This window comes from Nannospalax galili, unplaced genomic scaffold (genome assembly GCF_000622305.1).
Source record: "Nannospalax galili isolate Female #2095 unplaced genomic scaffold, S.galili_v1.0 scaffold204, whole genome shotgun sequence".
Lineage (NCBI taxonomy): Eukaryota > Metazoa > Chordata > Mammalia > Rodentia > Spalacidae > Nannospalax > Nannospalax galili.
The window spans coordinates 487425-503172 of NW_008350959.1; the positions used below are offsets into that span (position 1 = coordinate 487425).

The 15748-nt window shown below is 42.7% G+C and overlaps 1 protein-coding gene and 1 non-coding gene across 2 annotated transcripts in view; one reads left to right on the plus strand and one right to left on the minus strand.

The window, feature by feature from the left end:
• The window catches only part of Antxr1 (ANTXR cell adhesion molecule 1), a 254868-nt gene that overhangs the window by 199075 nt on the left and 40045 nt on the right, over positions 1-15748 (minus strand). Inside the window, 1 exon segment of the mRNA XM_029553527.1 lies at positions 12557-12628. Coding sequence (XP_029409387.1) covers positions 12557-12628 — 72 coding nt within the window.
• Positions 11803-11906, plus strand: LOC115066780. The gene has a single exon (XR_003846226.1). It is a non-coding gene; the product is annotated as a U6 spliceosomal RNA (small nuclear RNA).

The window sequence follows — 15748 nt, forward strand, 5'->3', positions numbered from 1 at the left end:
GGTCTTGTGCAAGAACAGTCAGTGTTCTTAACTGCTGAGCCATCCTTCCAGCCCCATTTCTGGAATTTTCTACTGGTTCTCTACCAGATATAGTAGAGATATGATAGCTTTCTACTTACATTCTGTAACAGTGCTGAGCTGGAGAGAGTGGGTAAAAGTATGCTAGATCTATATTGGGTAATCCAATGTATAAGCCATATGTGGGCACAAAGACAGACTTAGAGGAAAGTGCTAAGTCGCTGAAAGGGGCATGGAGAACTCCCTTGGATCACGGTGGGAGTTTAAGCTCACAGCCTCCTTTCAAGAACAACTACGTAACACCGATTCACATACTTAGAGTATAAAAAGTTCTCAATTCTGCTCAGCACACCCCTTATAAGGACACAAGGACAAAAATGTTCACTGTAGCTTTGTTTATAAAAGAAAAAGAAGGAAACAGACTATGCACAAAGAAGACAGCAGATGAGCACGTGGTGGGAAACTGTCCACAGAGAAGACAGCAGATGAACATGTGGTGGGAAACTGTCCACATTGATAGCATTGAGCATGTGGTGGGAAATTGTCCACAGGGAAGACAGCAGATGAACATGCGGTGGGAAACTGTTCAGATTGACAGCATTGAGCATGTGGTGGGAAATTGTCCACAGGGTAGACAGCAGATGAACATGCGGTGGGAAACTGTCCACAGAGAAGACAGCAGATGAACACGTGGTAAGAAACTGTCCACAGGGAAGACAGCAGATGAACATGTGGTGGGAAACTGTTCACACTGACAGCATTGAGCATGTGGTGGGAAAATGTCCACAGGGTAGACAGCAGATGAGCACGTGGTGGGAAACTGTCCACAGAGAAGACAGCAGATGAACACGTGGTAAGAAACTGTCCACAGGGAAGACAGCAGATGAACATGTGGTGGGAAACTGTTCACACTGACAGCATTGAGCATGTGGTGGGAAAATGTCCACAGGGTAGACAGCAGATGAGCACGTGGTGGGAAACTGTCCACAGAGAAGACAGCAGATGAGCACATGGTGGTGCTTTCTTACACCAGAATATTATGCAATGGAAATGCATACAAAGGTGAACATGAACCATACACAGCCACATCTATATGGAAAAATATCTCAAAAACGTACATATTGTAATCATGCTTTATGATGTTTAACATGGGCCTGGGGAGGTGGCTCAGTTGGTAGAGTAGTATGAGTTCCAGACAAGTGAAAAATCTGGGCATGGTGGCACATGCTTGCCGATCTAGTGCTGGGGAGGTGGAGACAGAATGATCCCTGGGGTTCACTGGCTGGCTCCTGGAGTTCCAGGTCCCAGTGAGAGACCCTGTCTCAAACAACAAGGTAGTTGGCTCCTGGTGAGTGATGCTCCCTCAAGGTTGACCTCTGGGCTCCACACACATACATAGAAGTGCATGTGCACCCACATACACATGTGCACTTCCTACTTGCCACTCCCACAAACAAACAACACACACATGAACACTGATGCTTGCACAGGAATACACACAATAAATAGTTCAATATGAAAATACATTGTTTGTGGAAATAAAAAAGTATACACAGCCATTGAGATGGTTCAAGATAGCAACTCTTTCTTGGGAAGAAGGAGGAGGGGACATGTCTCTGGGAAGTTCACCTATGACACTTTATTATTTCACAAGCTTAGTATTGGGAAATGGGTGCTCACTACCCTTTTCTTTGTACATTTTTTATACCCCGAATGTTTACTAATCTAAAACGTGGCTCACACTGGAGAGATGGTGGGCATACATGCTCCACAGACAAAGCCTGTGTGTTCTTGTCTCAAAGGACTCTAAAAACATTAGGCAAAGGAAACAATGACTTTTATCTTACCTTATGCTAAAGAAGTTATCTTCTACCTATGTGCCTCTATGCAGGCATAGATCGGCCAAATACTCAACACTTCAGAAAAGGATGTGATCCAGAGAGACCTGGGACTCACTCTGAATTTGCTGTTTGACATACTGTGATGATGTGAGGAGGGCTTTGCCTGGGAGGATTTGGGTGACCCTCAGCTGCTTATCAAACCCTCTAGCAATAATCACAACAGCAACCACTGCTTACTGAGTGCTCACAACATCTCTGCATTGGGAATCCTCCCAGGAGTTTTGTGGGGTTGGGCCTGTTACCAAGTTCAGTTTATAGATAGAGAAATTGAGGCACAGAGAGGAAGTAACTTGCCCACGAATTCACACTGTCATCTCCCAATCACTGAGGCAAGGGAATGAAGAGGCTGCTCACTGCCAGGCCTCTGAATTCTGCCATCAGGCCCCCTCGCAGGGGAGAGAACAGCACCTCCCACAGAATGAATCCAAATTCTTCAAGCACTAAATATCTGACACTCCTATCCTTTCTTGTTTTTAAGACTATTAAGGACTTTAGGCAGTGCATCTCAGAAGCAGCAGCCTGGAATCATCCTGCTCCAGAACTCAGGGATGTTTCTAGAACATGGCAAGGCTGTACAGTGGAACCAAGAGCAACACAGAAGGGGGTCTAGGTGTTCACTCACACATCAAGTCTGGCATTCTTGGCTCTCCGTTTTGCTAAAGCAACAGCAAGACCCTCAGCCCACACACATACCATCACCACCACCTGTGACTCAGTGATGCAGCTTTTTACCTGTTAGGAATATGACCGAATTTCAGCTCTCAAGACCCAGAGGAAACTTGGGAAGGGCACAGGCTTTCAGAGAACTGTTTTCCTGAAGAAGTCAGGGTGCCTGGATGGTGATCTGTATATACTTTCCCCTCTCTCTTCTTAGATTTAAAACTGTACACAAGAGTAGAATTGTGGAGTATAGTAGTTAAGCACATGGACACAGGAGCTGTGCTTCCTGGGCTCCAATCCAGGTTCCCAGTGTCCCCATCTATATGACATAATAATGCAATTCTAACAAGAACTCTAGAGGTAGGGACTGTTATTTTCCCTTATTATAATCTAGTCTACTGGCACACAGTAAGCCATTATTAAAGACTGCATGTATGTATCCCCCTCATATATATGTATACACACCTATATACACATACGTGGTTCCATCCAAGCCTCCTACAGATAGCAGAGCAGAGGGCAATCAGGTAGAGGTGGGTGTACTGGGAATGTTACATGCAGAAGGATAAAATAACTGGATTGAAATTTTAACTTTGTGAATAAAATCTGCTAGTGCTGAGTACACAGATGGATTTGGGCAAATAATCCAGTTCCTCTGGGAATTGTTTTCCTCAGCAGTAAAATGAGGTCAGTGGGTTGGATAAGATATGATAATTTTTTGACCCATATCTGTTTTGTTAGGCTTTGTGTTTAAGTCTTGGAAGTTTGGGAAGAAGGTAAAATTTCCAGTCAAAAACAGTTATCTGGGGGGTGTATATCTTAACTCTCACTGCTCTTCCTAAATTACAACAAACACAGCTAAACTAGCAAAATAGAGAAAATGGTTTTCACTGTTAGAAGATGTAACAGGGTGTCAGACTCAAGCCAGAATCTTAAAGTTCCTGCATGCAAAGGGAGCCAGTGAGATCAGGGTGAGGGAAGACATACCTTGTGATTCCAGGTCATGAGAAGAATGGCCTGTGGTGGGTAAGGGGAGAAGTCCCAACCAAGATACCCCAGTGGGACCCTACACGCAGCCACCCAGTGGTGAGTCAGGGAAGGGGACCCAGGCATCCAGTGGTCAGTGTAGGGGACTGTAACTCAGTAACTCAGGGGTGGTCAGTGTATAGGACCCTGATCCAGTCACCCAGCTCTGCACTGGACCCACTGCCTCTGGCTTCTGCTGTTTTCTTACTTTGGAATGACTGCAGGGTTTTACTCTAAGGGAAAATATACATTACTTCTATATTTCTTAATTTTCCTTTAGCCTGAGATCTTAATATTTTCAACAAGGGATCTGTATGATCTCCATCAGACCAAGGCTAAGGGATGAAAAACCTAGTTGATTCTTTTTCTCCCTCATGTGCTCAGGGGTCATCTCAGCAGCTGGGAAGGTGAGGGCCAGCTTTAGGGAATCTAGGAAATATTCCCTTTGAAATAAACTCATGAGAAACAGAGACGTATATGAAATATTCTAAGTCCTATTTATGATGGAGACATTTATCTCTAAAATAGTGGATCACGCAGAGAAAATTTAGAAATAGGAAAACATCACAGAGATGAAAGACGTTTGCTAGCTGAAAACTGGAAAGGAACAAGAAGCAACGAAAAAGACAGTAACTGGACATAGTGATTACGAGACCAGAAAAAAATGTTCTCACAGAACTTAAAAATAGTAGACTGCAGCTGAAGCGATGGATCCATCAGTAAAGGGCTTTCCGTGCAAGCCTGGGGACCAGAGTTCACTACCCAGTACCACGTGGGGAAAAAAAGCCAGGCAGGGTGCCATGCCCTTATAATCTCAGTGCTGGGAAGGCAAAGACGAGAGGTTTCCTGGGTCTCACCAGCCAGATTAGCTGAATCAGAGCTCCAGGTTTAGTGAGAGCCCGTCTCAAAAAACAAAGTGGGGAATGATAGAGGGAGACACCTAACATTGACCTCTGGTCTCTACACACACAGAAAAGACATGTGCATGCATATACATGCACACGTACGATGAAAAAAAATAGATTACGTTACACTTAGTCCATAAAAGAGATACTGAGCAGATCAGAAAGTTAACAGGCAAATAGAAGAATTGTATAAAAAGAGAAAAAAATGAATTTAAGTTTTCAGATAAAAACGACTTAAGTACTATATAGTCACTTATAAAATTAACAAAAAAGACTCATACCTAAATATATCCTGTTGATATTTTTTAAAAGGCATTGCACAACATGGGTGCACTTACCTACATGCAGGCAATACATGCATACACATAAAAACAAAAATAAAATATTTTTAAAAATTAAGAAAAGCCGGGCGTGGTGGTGCACACTTTTAATCCCAGCTCTTGGGAGGCAGAGGCAGGTGGATCTCTGTGAGTTCGAGGCCAGCCTGGTCTACACAATGAGTTCCAGGACAGCTGGGGCTACAGGGAGACCTTGTCTCAAAACGATCAAAAAAGAAAAGATAAAGAAAAATGTCCAAAAAGCTTCAAAGGTGGAAGTCAAGTTGTCTGAAGGTTGGAGACATACAGTACACAGGTCATACAGTGATCTATCAGTAAAATTACCCCCCAAATTAAAATTGCCCAAACCATATTCTTTAAAAAAGTGAATGTGTCTGAAAATTGAGGACAGGGTAAACAAAAATCATGTGGGCATCATGAAACACCTTCTTGAATCATTCTAAACCAAGAGTAAAATTATAAACTAATCAGAAATTAACAATAAGAACATGTCAGAAAGTGTGAGATTCAACCATAATCAGATTTAAAGTAGAATTTATATTAACAGTAGCTTTTATAAACATCCTTTATAAGAAAGGATAAAACATAATAAACTTTCATCCCCAGATGACAGAAAGATTAAACATAAGATGAAGAAGGAATTAATAATGCTAAAAGAAAAAAATAATGAATTTTAAAAATATATACAAATAGAAATGTTAGTAAATTTAGAAAACGAACCATCAGGTAATTGGGGAAAATTAGAACTAATAAAATGTTTTATTAAAATGGTGGGATAAAAAATATCTGTTCAGGGCTGAGGATGTGACACAGTGGTAGAGCGCTTATCTAGCATGTCCAGACTCTGGGTTCCATCCCCAGCACCACAGGAGAAGGGAAGAGAGAGGAGAGGGAGAGGAAGAAATATTTCTGCAGAACCAACAATCCCCCCTCCCAACATTATTTCTTAAGCTATTCTGGAGTTCCAGGCCACTTGAGGTAAGCTACTGGCTGACTCTGAGGAAGACCCTCCAATGCTCCTATAATCGTTTTATGGAATTCAAGAGAAGTTTGAGGGCTGTAGACACCAAGCTCACTACTCCCATGAACAGTAACAACAGAGGCAATAACAACAGAAGGTACTCCATTCACAGTGGAAGCAAAACTTTACACTCTGGGGAGTAAAGTTAACACTGAATGAGACTTAAGAAAAAAACCAAAATCTTCCTGAGAGACATAAAAAGGAAGAGATAAATGCCCTCAAATAAGAGAACCATTACTGTACAGTGAGAATCCAGTGTCACTGGCGTTAAGACTAACTGGCACTTTTCATACAATTCAAATGAAAACCCCAAGAATATTTGGAACATAAAAAATTATCTAAAAGCATGTGGTTGGAAAAATTAACTAAGGACCAAAAAGATTTTTGCTCAATATTAGACATGAGGAAAGACTGGTCTTCCTGATGTCGAAATTAATTAAAACAACCTGGTTTGAGTGAAGAAACTAAGGAAAACAAAACAGAATAGCAACAGAACAGAGAATGAAGAAATCCAAGTCCACCAGAAAGTCATCTTTTACATGGCTGGTAAAAGGTTTTTCCACAGTGGTGCTGGGAAAAATGGCTCCCAGCTGAGGGGAAATGTCAAACATTGGCCTTATACTTTATATGGTAATAAGCTATAGAAAAATGAATAAAAATGCAAAATATTGCAAGTAAATATAATAAAAGGACAATTATGGATAAAAATACTAAATATCTGGGGCTGAACAGATGGCTTAGTTGTCAAGAGCACTGGCTGTTCTGGCAGAGAACCCAGGTTGGCAGAGGGCCCAGGTTTAGTTCCTAGCACCCACATGGCAGCTAACAACTGTCCATAACTTCAGTGCCAGGGGATTTGACGCCCTCTCCTGCCTCTGTGGGCATTGCAGGACACAGGTCCACTTATATACATGCAGGCAAAACACCCATACATAAAATAAAACTTAAAAAGTCAATGTAAGTTTTAAATAATACAATACTTCTGAATACTGTACAGGAAACAGAATTATCCTCTGTATAAAAAAAGAATACACCACAACTTAATGTTACTGGGCATTTGAGAACATTCACCATTCAAGATCTTTTGAATGGACTCTTCTGTTATTGAAGTAAAAACAAACAAACAGAAACATACAATCTCCTTAACAGATGACAGACAGGCACTTGATTAAGTCCAACACCATTCCTAATTTCTATTAAAGGACTTGTTGGACTGCTTAGACACGCTCTCATTTCTAAATGATAAAACATTTGAAATATTTCAGTTAATTTCACAGCGAAGACTATCCTTGGAGTGTTCAGAGAATCATGTGTAGTAGTTAGTTAAAACTACTTTATTGTAATAATATTTAAATCAGTTTCTATATACTCTATTATGCTAATGAAATGGCCTGAAAATTTGGTATAATTTGTCAGTTGCTTAAACTGAGGTCGGTGGGGAACTGTGGAAGGTAACATGTTCTGACACAAAATATATGACTTGGATCAAACTCAGAATCCCGAGATCAGAAAACCAGATGTGCAATTTGCCTTCTGCTCTACTGGAATCACAGTGTCCTCATCTGTGAAAGGGAAGGAAGGGCAGCACAGGGCAGCACAGGGCAGCACAGGGCAGCACAGGCAGCGCAGGCAGCGCAGGCAGGACAGGCAGGGCAGGCAGGACAGGCAGGAGAGGCAAGACAGGCAAGACAGGCAGGAGAGGCAGGAGAGGCAGGAGAGGCAGGACAGGGCAGCACAGGGCAGCACAGGCAGTGCAGGCAGGACAGGCATGCTATGACCTACAATATAAAAGCAACCGCAGGGGCTAGAGAGATGGCTCAGTAGTTCACTGGCTGTTCTTGAGAAGACCAGGTTCAGTTCCTTGCATTCACATGGCAGCTAAAACTGTCCATAACTGCAGGGGATTCCATGCTCTTTTCTGGCCTCCCCAGGTATTGCATACACATGGTGCACTTACATACATGGAGGCAAAAACACTCATAAACATATAATAAAAAATAAATAAGCAAGTTTTACTTTAAAAAGCAATCACAGGAAGACACTAGAACATCAACAAAGCTGATGAGTGAGGAGGCAAGCTGAAACCCAAAACAGCCCATACAAGGTGAGTTCCAGATTCTCTCTCCCTCTTTTCTCCATGATCTTAACCTGATGGGTCTTTATCATGTGGAGGTGGCTGAGACATCACCTACAAGGCCAAGAAGACCCTCATTCCTGGGAACCCCTGGGGAGAGGGGACCCTCTGCTTCAGAGATGTTGGGAGAGCCTATTAATTTGTTCTCATGTTCTCATGTTCTCTCTCTCTCTCGCTCTCTCTCTCTCTCTCTCGCTCTCTCTCTCTCTTTCGCTCTCGCTCTCTGTCAATCTCTCTGGTTTTGCCTCAGAGGAGGGCTGCTTAGCAGCAGTATATACAGACAAAACTCTAATAGATAGCCTGTCTTGGCAGATTGTTGTGGGGGAAGGGTTCTAGAGAGGAGAGAGCTGAAGAAGAGGGGTGTCCAATTCCATGCATGAAGCTGAAGGTCCCAGGTCCCTCCTGCAGTGCACAGGGGCAGATCCAAAAATAGTTCAGCAAAGTACTTATAAACCGAGCAGACATTGAAACCTACACACACACAAGATAGAACTATGGTCTGAACCTGACCAGGGTAAAAAGGTACTAAGGCATAGAAAAAAATGTCAAAGCCTGAACATCATAAAATAATAATAAAAAAATCAAGCTACACTCTAAAATCATTTAATACACAAAAACACCTAAAAAGTGTGATCAGCATTCATAGGAAAAGGCACTTAAGTTGTCAAACCCCAGACACTGGAATTGTAACAGACCTGAAAGCAGTTATAATAACTACCCTGTGAGGTCACTGTGAACATTTGAAATAAATAGAAAGATCAAATATTTAAGAGACATGAACATTTTGGAAAGAACAGAATGGAAATTTTAGAACCAAAAAAGCAAATATCTGCAACAAAAACTAAGCAGACACGCTGGATAGGAAGGCGACAGGAGACACCAGTGGGTCTAGAGACAGCAATGGAAATCGCCCAGTCCAAAGAACAGAGAAGGAAAACTGCAGAAGTGGGCCAACTCCAGGGGCATTCGCAGCAACATCTCATACCACCCACCCCAGGAAGAGGAGAAAGAGAGCAAGCAGGAAATATATTTGAACAGCAGTGGCTGCAAACTTGCCAAATTTGGTGGAAGACATGAATTTACAGACTCTCTAAGCTCTGCACAGCCAAAGTTGAATAAATTAAAAGAAAACCATCCCCAGATACATCATAATCAAACTGCTGAGAATTAAAGATGAAGAAACCTTAAAAGCAGTCAGAGAAAAAACACTGTATTACATACTAAAATAGTGATTCGAATGGCACATTTGCCATCAGAAATGAGCAGATGAAAGACATCAAGATGCCATCATTCTAACAGAGTTTTCTTTTTTTTTTTTAAACTATACTTTGCACACTGAATTTTCCATTTTATTTCTTCAATCACCCCATAGCTTTCTTCTATGCATTTTGGATCCCAAGAACATATAGGAACATGCTGCAAATATATCTTTGATATTATTTCTTTTGATTAACACATTTATTTTGCTCTTGGTAAAATGAGAATCTTTGCTGATCGATGCCTTGTTTTCTGTATGTGGGCGTGTGTGTGAGGGTGTGTATAGGTGTGTATGTGTGCATGTGAAGGTCACAGACGTGTTGGTTGTCATACACCATCCAGCTTTGATTGAGGTAGGTTCTCTTGCTGGCCTATCACTTTGCCAAGTAGGCTAGGGACCCACTTGTCTCCACTTCCCATCTCATCATCCCTAGGATTACAGGCATGTCCCACCACACCTGGCTTTTTAGTGTGGATTATGGAGGTACAAATTGAGGTCTTTGTGAAGGCTTTGCATCACCCCAGCCTGATGCCTTGTTGTTTTAACAAGTTTCTTTTTAAATTCTATAAACTTTCTCAAATACACAGAAGGTTTAACAACTGTCTTACAGGGTCATTATACAAAACAACTGAGCTATAAAGAAAAATATATAGATTCTTGTGCTCAGCCAAGGCACTGTAATACAAATAAAAAACAGTACCATCATGGAAGATCTGGTTTTTGTAGTCAGTTTCCTGAGGATTCCGAGAACACTTGCCCACATCTTCTCTGCAGGCGCTAAGATTGGGTGTGTGGTATGGTGGACGACAACACCACCAGGCCTCACAGTCACTACATGAGGCACACAGCCTTCAATAAGTGTTTCTGGCTGTCATTTGATGTGCATTTGGCCCACATTAAAGGCTGTTTGCAGGAAAATACGGAATCTGACTTCTGTCATTCTTTGGCACAGGAAACTAGCGGTAATGAAATTAAGGTACAACAAATTATATTCCAAGTAGACTGAGAGGATGACTAGTTTCAACACAAGGCATCTCATGTAGGCATTTTGACAGTGTTTAGACATCCTTGATCTGTTCTACCCTCTGCAGCTTCCCAGAGGCTGTGGGCAGAAGCTCACAACATATCTACAGTACTATACAAACTTGGTCTCTTGACCACACCAACACATCGAGAGGGTAGTCCGTGTCAGGCAATCCTGGGGTGCATGGCTCATGGACAGGTGAGATCATTCTGGTTTTGGTCTAACGACTGCAAGGCTGCTCAGCACCCACTAATATAGATTAGCTCCAGAGCTTCGTTTATCCATGCAAAAGAGCAAGGGACCATGGGAACCATGGTTGGCTCTCTGGGCTATTCACAGCTCACTGACCTGGCTGCATACACTCAGACATGCCTGGCTTAATCTTGGAGACATGCACATGCTCCTGCTAGGATCAGCCAGGCTTCCTCTGTTTAGTTCCTCATCTCTGAGCAGAAGCCAGCTCCACTGAAGGATGCTGTGTAGACTGAGCAGGATCATGACTTTCTCACAAGCTCTCGCACTCAGAGCTTCTCAAAGTCCTTGGCCAGCCTAGAAGGAGGCTTCTTAGATTTTAGGATTTTCTGTTTACAGAATGTGCAAAGAGAAGTAAAAACAATGTGGAGCCTGAGCCTAGGGCCCTTTAGATGGGGACATGGTCTCAGTTTCGCCTTTTGTGAATAAGGACTGAAATCTGCTTTCAAAATAGTTTCTAGGCATCTTGATGTGTATGCACACCAGAAAGAAGAGGATTTAAACACAGAGTTATAGATGGAAAACAAGAGGTGGAGAAACATGGGTACTGGCATGGAATTGCTAGTTTGAGCCAGAAAGCTTGTTAATTCCATTCTCACCTCTATGAAAATGTGATCACCTAGTCTTCCTGCCCATTTATGAAAAGGTGATGAGCTAAGTCTTCCTGCCCATCTATGAAAAGGTGATCAGTTAAAGTCCTCTTGCTCTTCCTACACTTCCTGCCATGCCTTGCTTCAATGCGTTCTCCAACTGGCTATGAGCTGGAAGCCTGGTCCTCAGTGTGGTGGCACTGGGAAGAGGCAAAACTTCTAAGAAATAGGGCCTGTGGGGGGTGGTAATTATGTCCCTGGGGGCACAACCTTTAAAGGAAAGTGGTTCTTGTAAGACCCAGATTTGTTCCTGCATAAGTTGTATGAAGAGTGGGCCTAGCCCTTGATCTCCCTGGGTTCCATCTTACCATGTGATCTCTCCCACTGTGATGCCACATGTCATGTTGGATGTACACAGGGCCCCTTCAGCATGGAGCAGATGCTAGCACCCACTCCTGACTCTCTAGAAATGTAAGCTAAATAAACTCTTTTCTTTATAAGTTACCCACTCTTGGGTATTTTGTTAGAGCAACAGAAAATGGACTAGCAACACTTGCCCTTCTTCAGTTTCATTTTCCAACATGCCCATGTATAAGCTCATCAGGAACCTCATTGTGTCCCAACAGTCCTTCCCTCATGTGGACTATATCATGTTTGTAAAAAGTATGCAGTGTTGTGCTTGCTTTGTCAGCACCTATACCAAAATCGGAACAATACAGAGATGATCACGGCCTCTGTGCAAGGATGACACACAGATTCGTGAAGTGTTTCATGTTTTTAAAAAGTGTGCAGTGTCATGAATGAAAGAAAATTAGCCTTTCCCCTCCCCCACACACCATCAGAACTACACATAAATGACATGTGTCTGCCACTGATAGTTTTAATCTGCAAGTGAAATGTGGTGAATCTCCAAAGAACGTTTGCCAAACTATGTCTTAACTATTCCTTGTAAATAAATCACTATTTTCCACACCTGACTGAAATTTCGTTTTAGTTTGTGGTGCCACAAATCTTTTCTTACTAGTCTGTCCTTGATAACTATGTGGGCAGTATTTCAAGCTCTTATCTCTCCCATGTAACAGTTGCTACATTTCTAAAACCTAAGTTTAAATTCAGTTCAAATGAAGAAAACACAATCCCCAAAGAATCTGGTTTGCTAACACTTTGCTTCATCTTAGCAGATGGAGTTACCATTCAAATGTGAGGCTTGTCTCAATGTGATTCAGTCATTTAAAAAATTTCACCAGCATCGGGAAAAGCTATCAGAAGTCACCACAGAGCAAATTAGTGGAAGGGCCCACATACAAAGTTCAAGTTAAGAGACAGCAGTTAGATCAAAAGGATCAACTGCTGAGGCACCAGGCACAAGTCTCCGAGTTGCTCAGGAAGAGACTGACTTCATAATGACAGGGATGCCAACTCTTCTTACCTGTCCTCAGTTAGTTTCATTAAGGTTGTTCCTCGAGTAGAGAAGACGATGAAGGACATCCTTAGCTGTGGGCTGGAAAGGAAAACAGACTGTTAGGGCAGACAGAATGCCTGTGTCATGTTCAGTCCCTTCCTTCCTCTTCTCTTTGTATCATGGCTACCAGAGCGGAGGACCTACCATCCCAATGAGAGTCCCAGAGCATGGGGCATAATTTAGCCAACAGCACACAAAGCTGTGAAGCACCTGCCAAGTCTCCCTGGACATGCTTCTGGCAGAACACTGTCACTCAGTGGCTATGGATCACACACTCCATTACTTCCCAGGGCTTTCCAGAGGTGACCGGTCTGCAAGGTGTCTATGACACAGGGAATCCCGTTAGACATATCTGACAGTGTCTTCAAGTGCACAAAGTGTCTCAGCAGGATCCCCAAGAACTTAATTTCTCCTTGGCTGCCCAAGGAGGTGAGGAGAGGAGCTGCTGGCTCACAGAGGATTCCTCTGCATCACTATTAGATACGTACACAAAAAGTTCATTCTCTGGCTGATAGGGCAACACTCAGCTGAGGAACCACAAGAAGAGCTGGCAGAATACATGGGTCTTTGCAATGTGATACCACTCAGTGGAGCCCTCATACAGAGGCCAACTAGTCCCCAGCATAGCACCCATTTTTATCTGTGCCACTGTGGGTGGTACCATTCCCCGGCTGGGATCCTGGACTGTATAAATGGAGAAGGGGTGAAGCAGCAGTGTGCATTCATTCACTCTCTGCGTCCTGACTGTGGATGGGATGTGACCAGCTGCTTGGTGCGCCTGCTGCCTTGACTTCCTGCTACAATGGATTGTGGCATATACTATGAGCCACATAAACCCTTTCTCCCTTAAGCTGTTTTTGTCAGAGTATTTTATCACAGCAACAGGAAAGAAACCAAGACAGGTACTATTATAATTATCAATTTTAGTGAATAAACTAGAATCATTGTTATATTTCATACCTGTAATCTAAGCACTTGGGTGGTACAGGTAGGAAGATCAGAAGTTCCTGATGGCTACATCATGAGTTTGAGACTAGCCTGGGCTAAATGAGACCTGGTGTGTGTGTGTGTGTGTGTGTGTGTGTGTGTGTGTGTGTGTATGAATGATTAGGATTTTCACTGCCATTGTTTTAGTGGGCTGGTGAGCCAGGAGAGCTTGGATAGGGTAAAGGAGCCAGCCGGAAGGTAGAAGAAGATATAAGAGAAACAAATACCTCCAAGAGACCAATGGCACAAAATGGACAAGGAGATATTGGCCTTAAAGGAGCCAGCAGGCTCTCAGGGACTGGCAGTGCATGCAGCTCTCAGAAGCAGGACTGGGAGCTGAGGGAGCTGTCTGCTGCCTTCTGGACTGTCAGTGGTAGAGGAAGTGAGGCTCTTTTCTGAGAGGTATGGAATGTGAGGTGTAGATCGGGGGCTTGAGGAAAGTGTGAAGAAGGCAGGAAGGGATAAGAATACAGAAATAAAAGGACGTCAAATGTAAAGGATCCCACTGAGATTAGCGGTGACATATTTGTACTGGCACTAACCACCATGATTGCATGGGTTGCCCCCCACCCTGGACAGTATTAGCTGCCTTATGCTATTTACTAAAATGAATAAATTAAAAATCATCCATTCAGCTTTTGAGAATCTTCCACACTGATTTCCATAATGGCTACACCAGTTTACACTCCAGCAACAGTATATAAGAGTTCCTCTTGCCTTGAATCCTGGCCAGCATTTGTTTTCTCAGTAAAGGTCATTCTGACTTGGGTGAAATGGTATTTCAAAGTAGTTTTGACTTTCATTTTCCTTATAGCTAAAGATGTTGAACACTTTTAAAGTGTTTGTTGGCCATTTGTAGTTCTTCTTCTGAGATCTCTCTGCTCAATTCCGTAGTCTATTATTTGATTGGGCTGTTTTTTTGCTGACTTGTTTTTGAGTTCTTTGTATATATAAGATATTAATCCTCCTTCAGAGGTATAGCTGGCAAAGGTTTTCTCCCATTCTATAGGCTGCCTCTTCACTTGACTGACCATTTCCTCTGCTGTACAAAAGTCTTTACATTTTCTTTTTATAATCTTTTTATTGAAATTTTGCTCATTTCATACATCTTAATCATATTTAGATCCCCTTCTCTATCTGCACCTCTGTGTGGTTTCCCCCACCAGATTTCATGCATTCTGTCATATATGTTAAAGCCTATCAAGTTTGTGTCCCCTAATGTCCCTTAGTATGAATTCATCCACTGGAGCCTGGTCAGCCTATCTAGCAACATTCCCTTAAAGAAGATCCATTCTCCCTCACCCAAAGTGATCGGTTGCCTTTAGTTCCTCAGCTAAGGTTGGGGCTTCTTACCCATTTCTCTGCTTCTGTGCTTGGTTTTGTCTGGTTTGAGTTTGCATGTGTCTTGTGCATGCTGTCACCATTGCTGTAAGTTCATATCAGCCTTATTTCCAGAGCAACCCGCCTTCTAATCAGAAAGTCTTTATCTATACCTAAACCTTAAAGTGGTTTCAGAGTTTCAGGTCTTAGAGTGAGGTCCTTGATCCATTTGGAGTTGATTTTTGTGCAGCGTGAGAGATAAAGATCTAGCTTCTTTCTTCCATATGTAGATATCCATATGTAGATATCCAGTTTTCCCAGTACCATTTGAAAGATACTGTCTTTCCTCCACTTGTCTAAAAATGTTTCTGAGCATGTACTGTGTATGTGGTACTGCTAAAGGCCCTTGGGCTGTGACAGAACCAAAACTCAGGTCCTGCCTCCTGGTTGTTGCATTGTGAGTTTCGGCACCAACGCTGAAGGGTCTGCTATTGTCTGAATATGAAGTGTCTGAAAGGCTGTATTCTGAGGCTTGGTCCCTGATGCAGGCAGTATTCAGAGGTGGGGCATTTGAGGAGAGACTGGGTTCTGAGGGCTCTTCCTTCATCAGTGGATCAATCCATTGATGGATTCAACATCTGAACAGACTATTGGGAACTGCTGGACCTATGGAAGGTACGACCTGGCTGGAGGAAGTGGGTTACTGGAGATGTAACCCTGAAGTTCTACCAAGTCTCCAGTCCCTTCTCTGCTTCCTGACTACCATGAGATGAGAAGCTTTGCTCACCACATGCTCCCTGTCAAAATGCTCTATGTCACCAAAGCTCAAGAACAGTGGAGCCAAGTGATGAT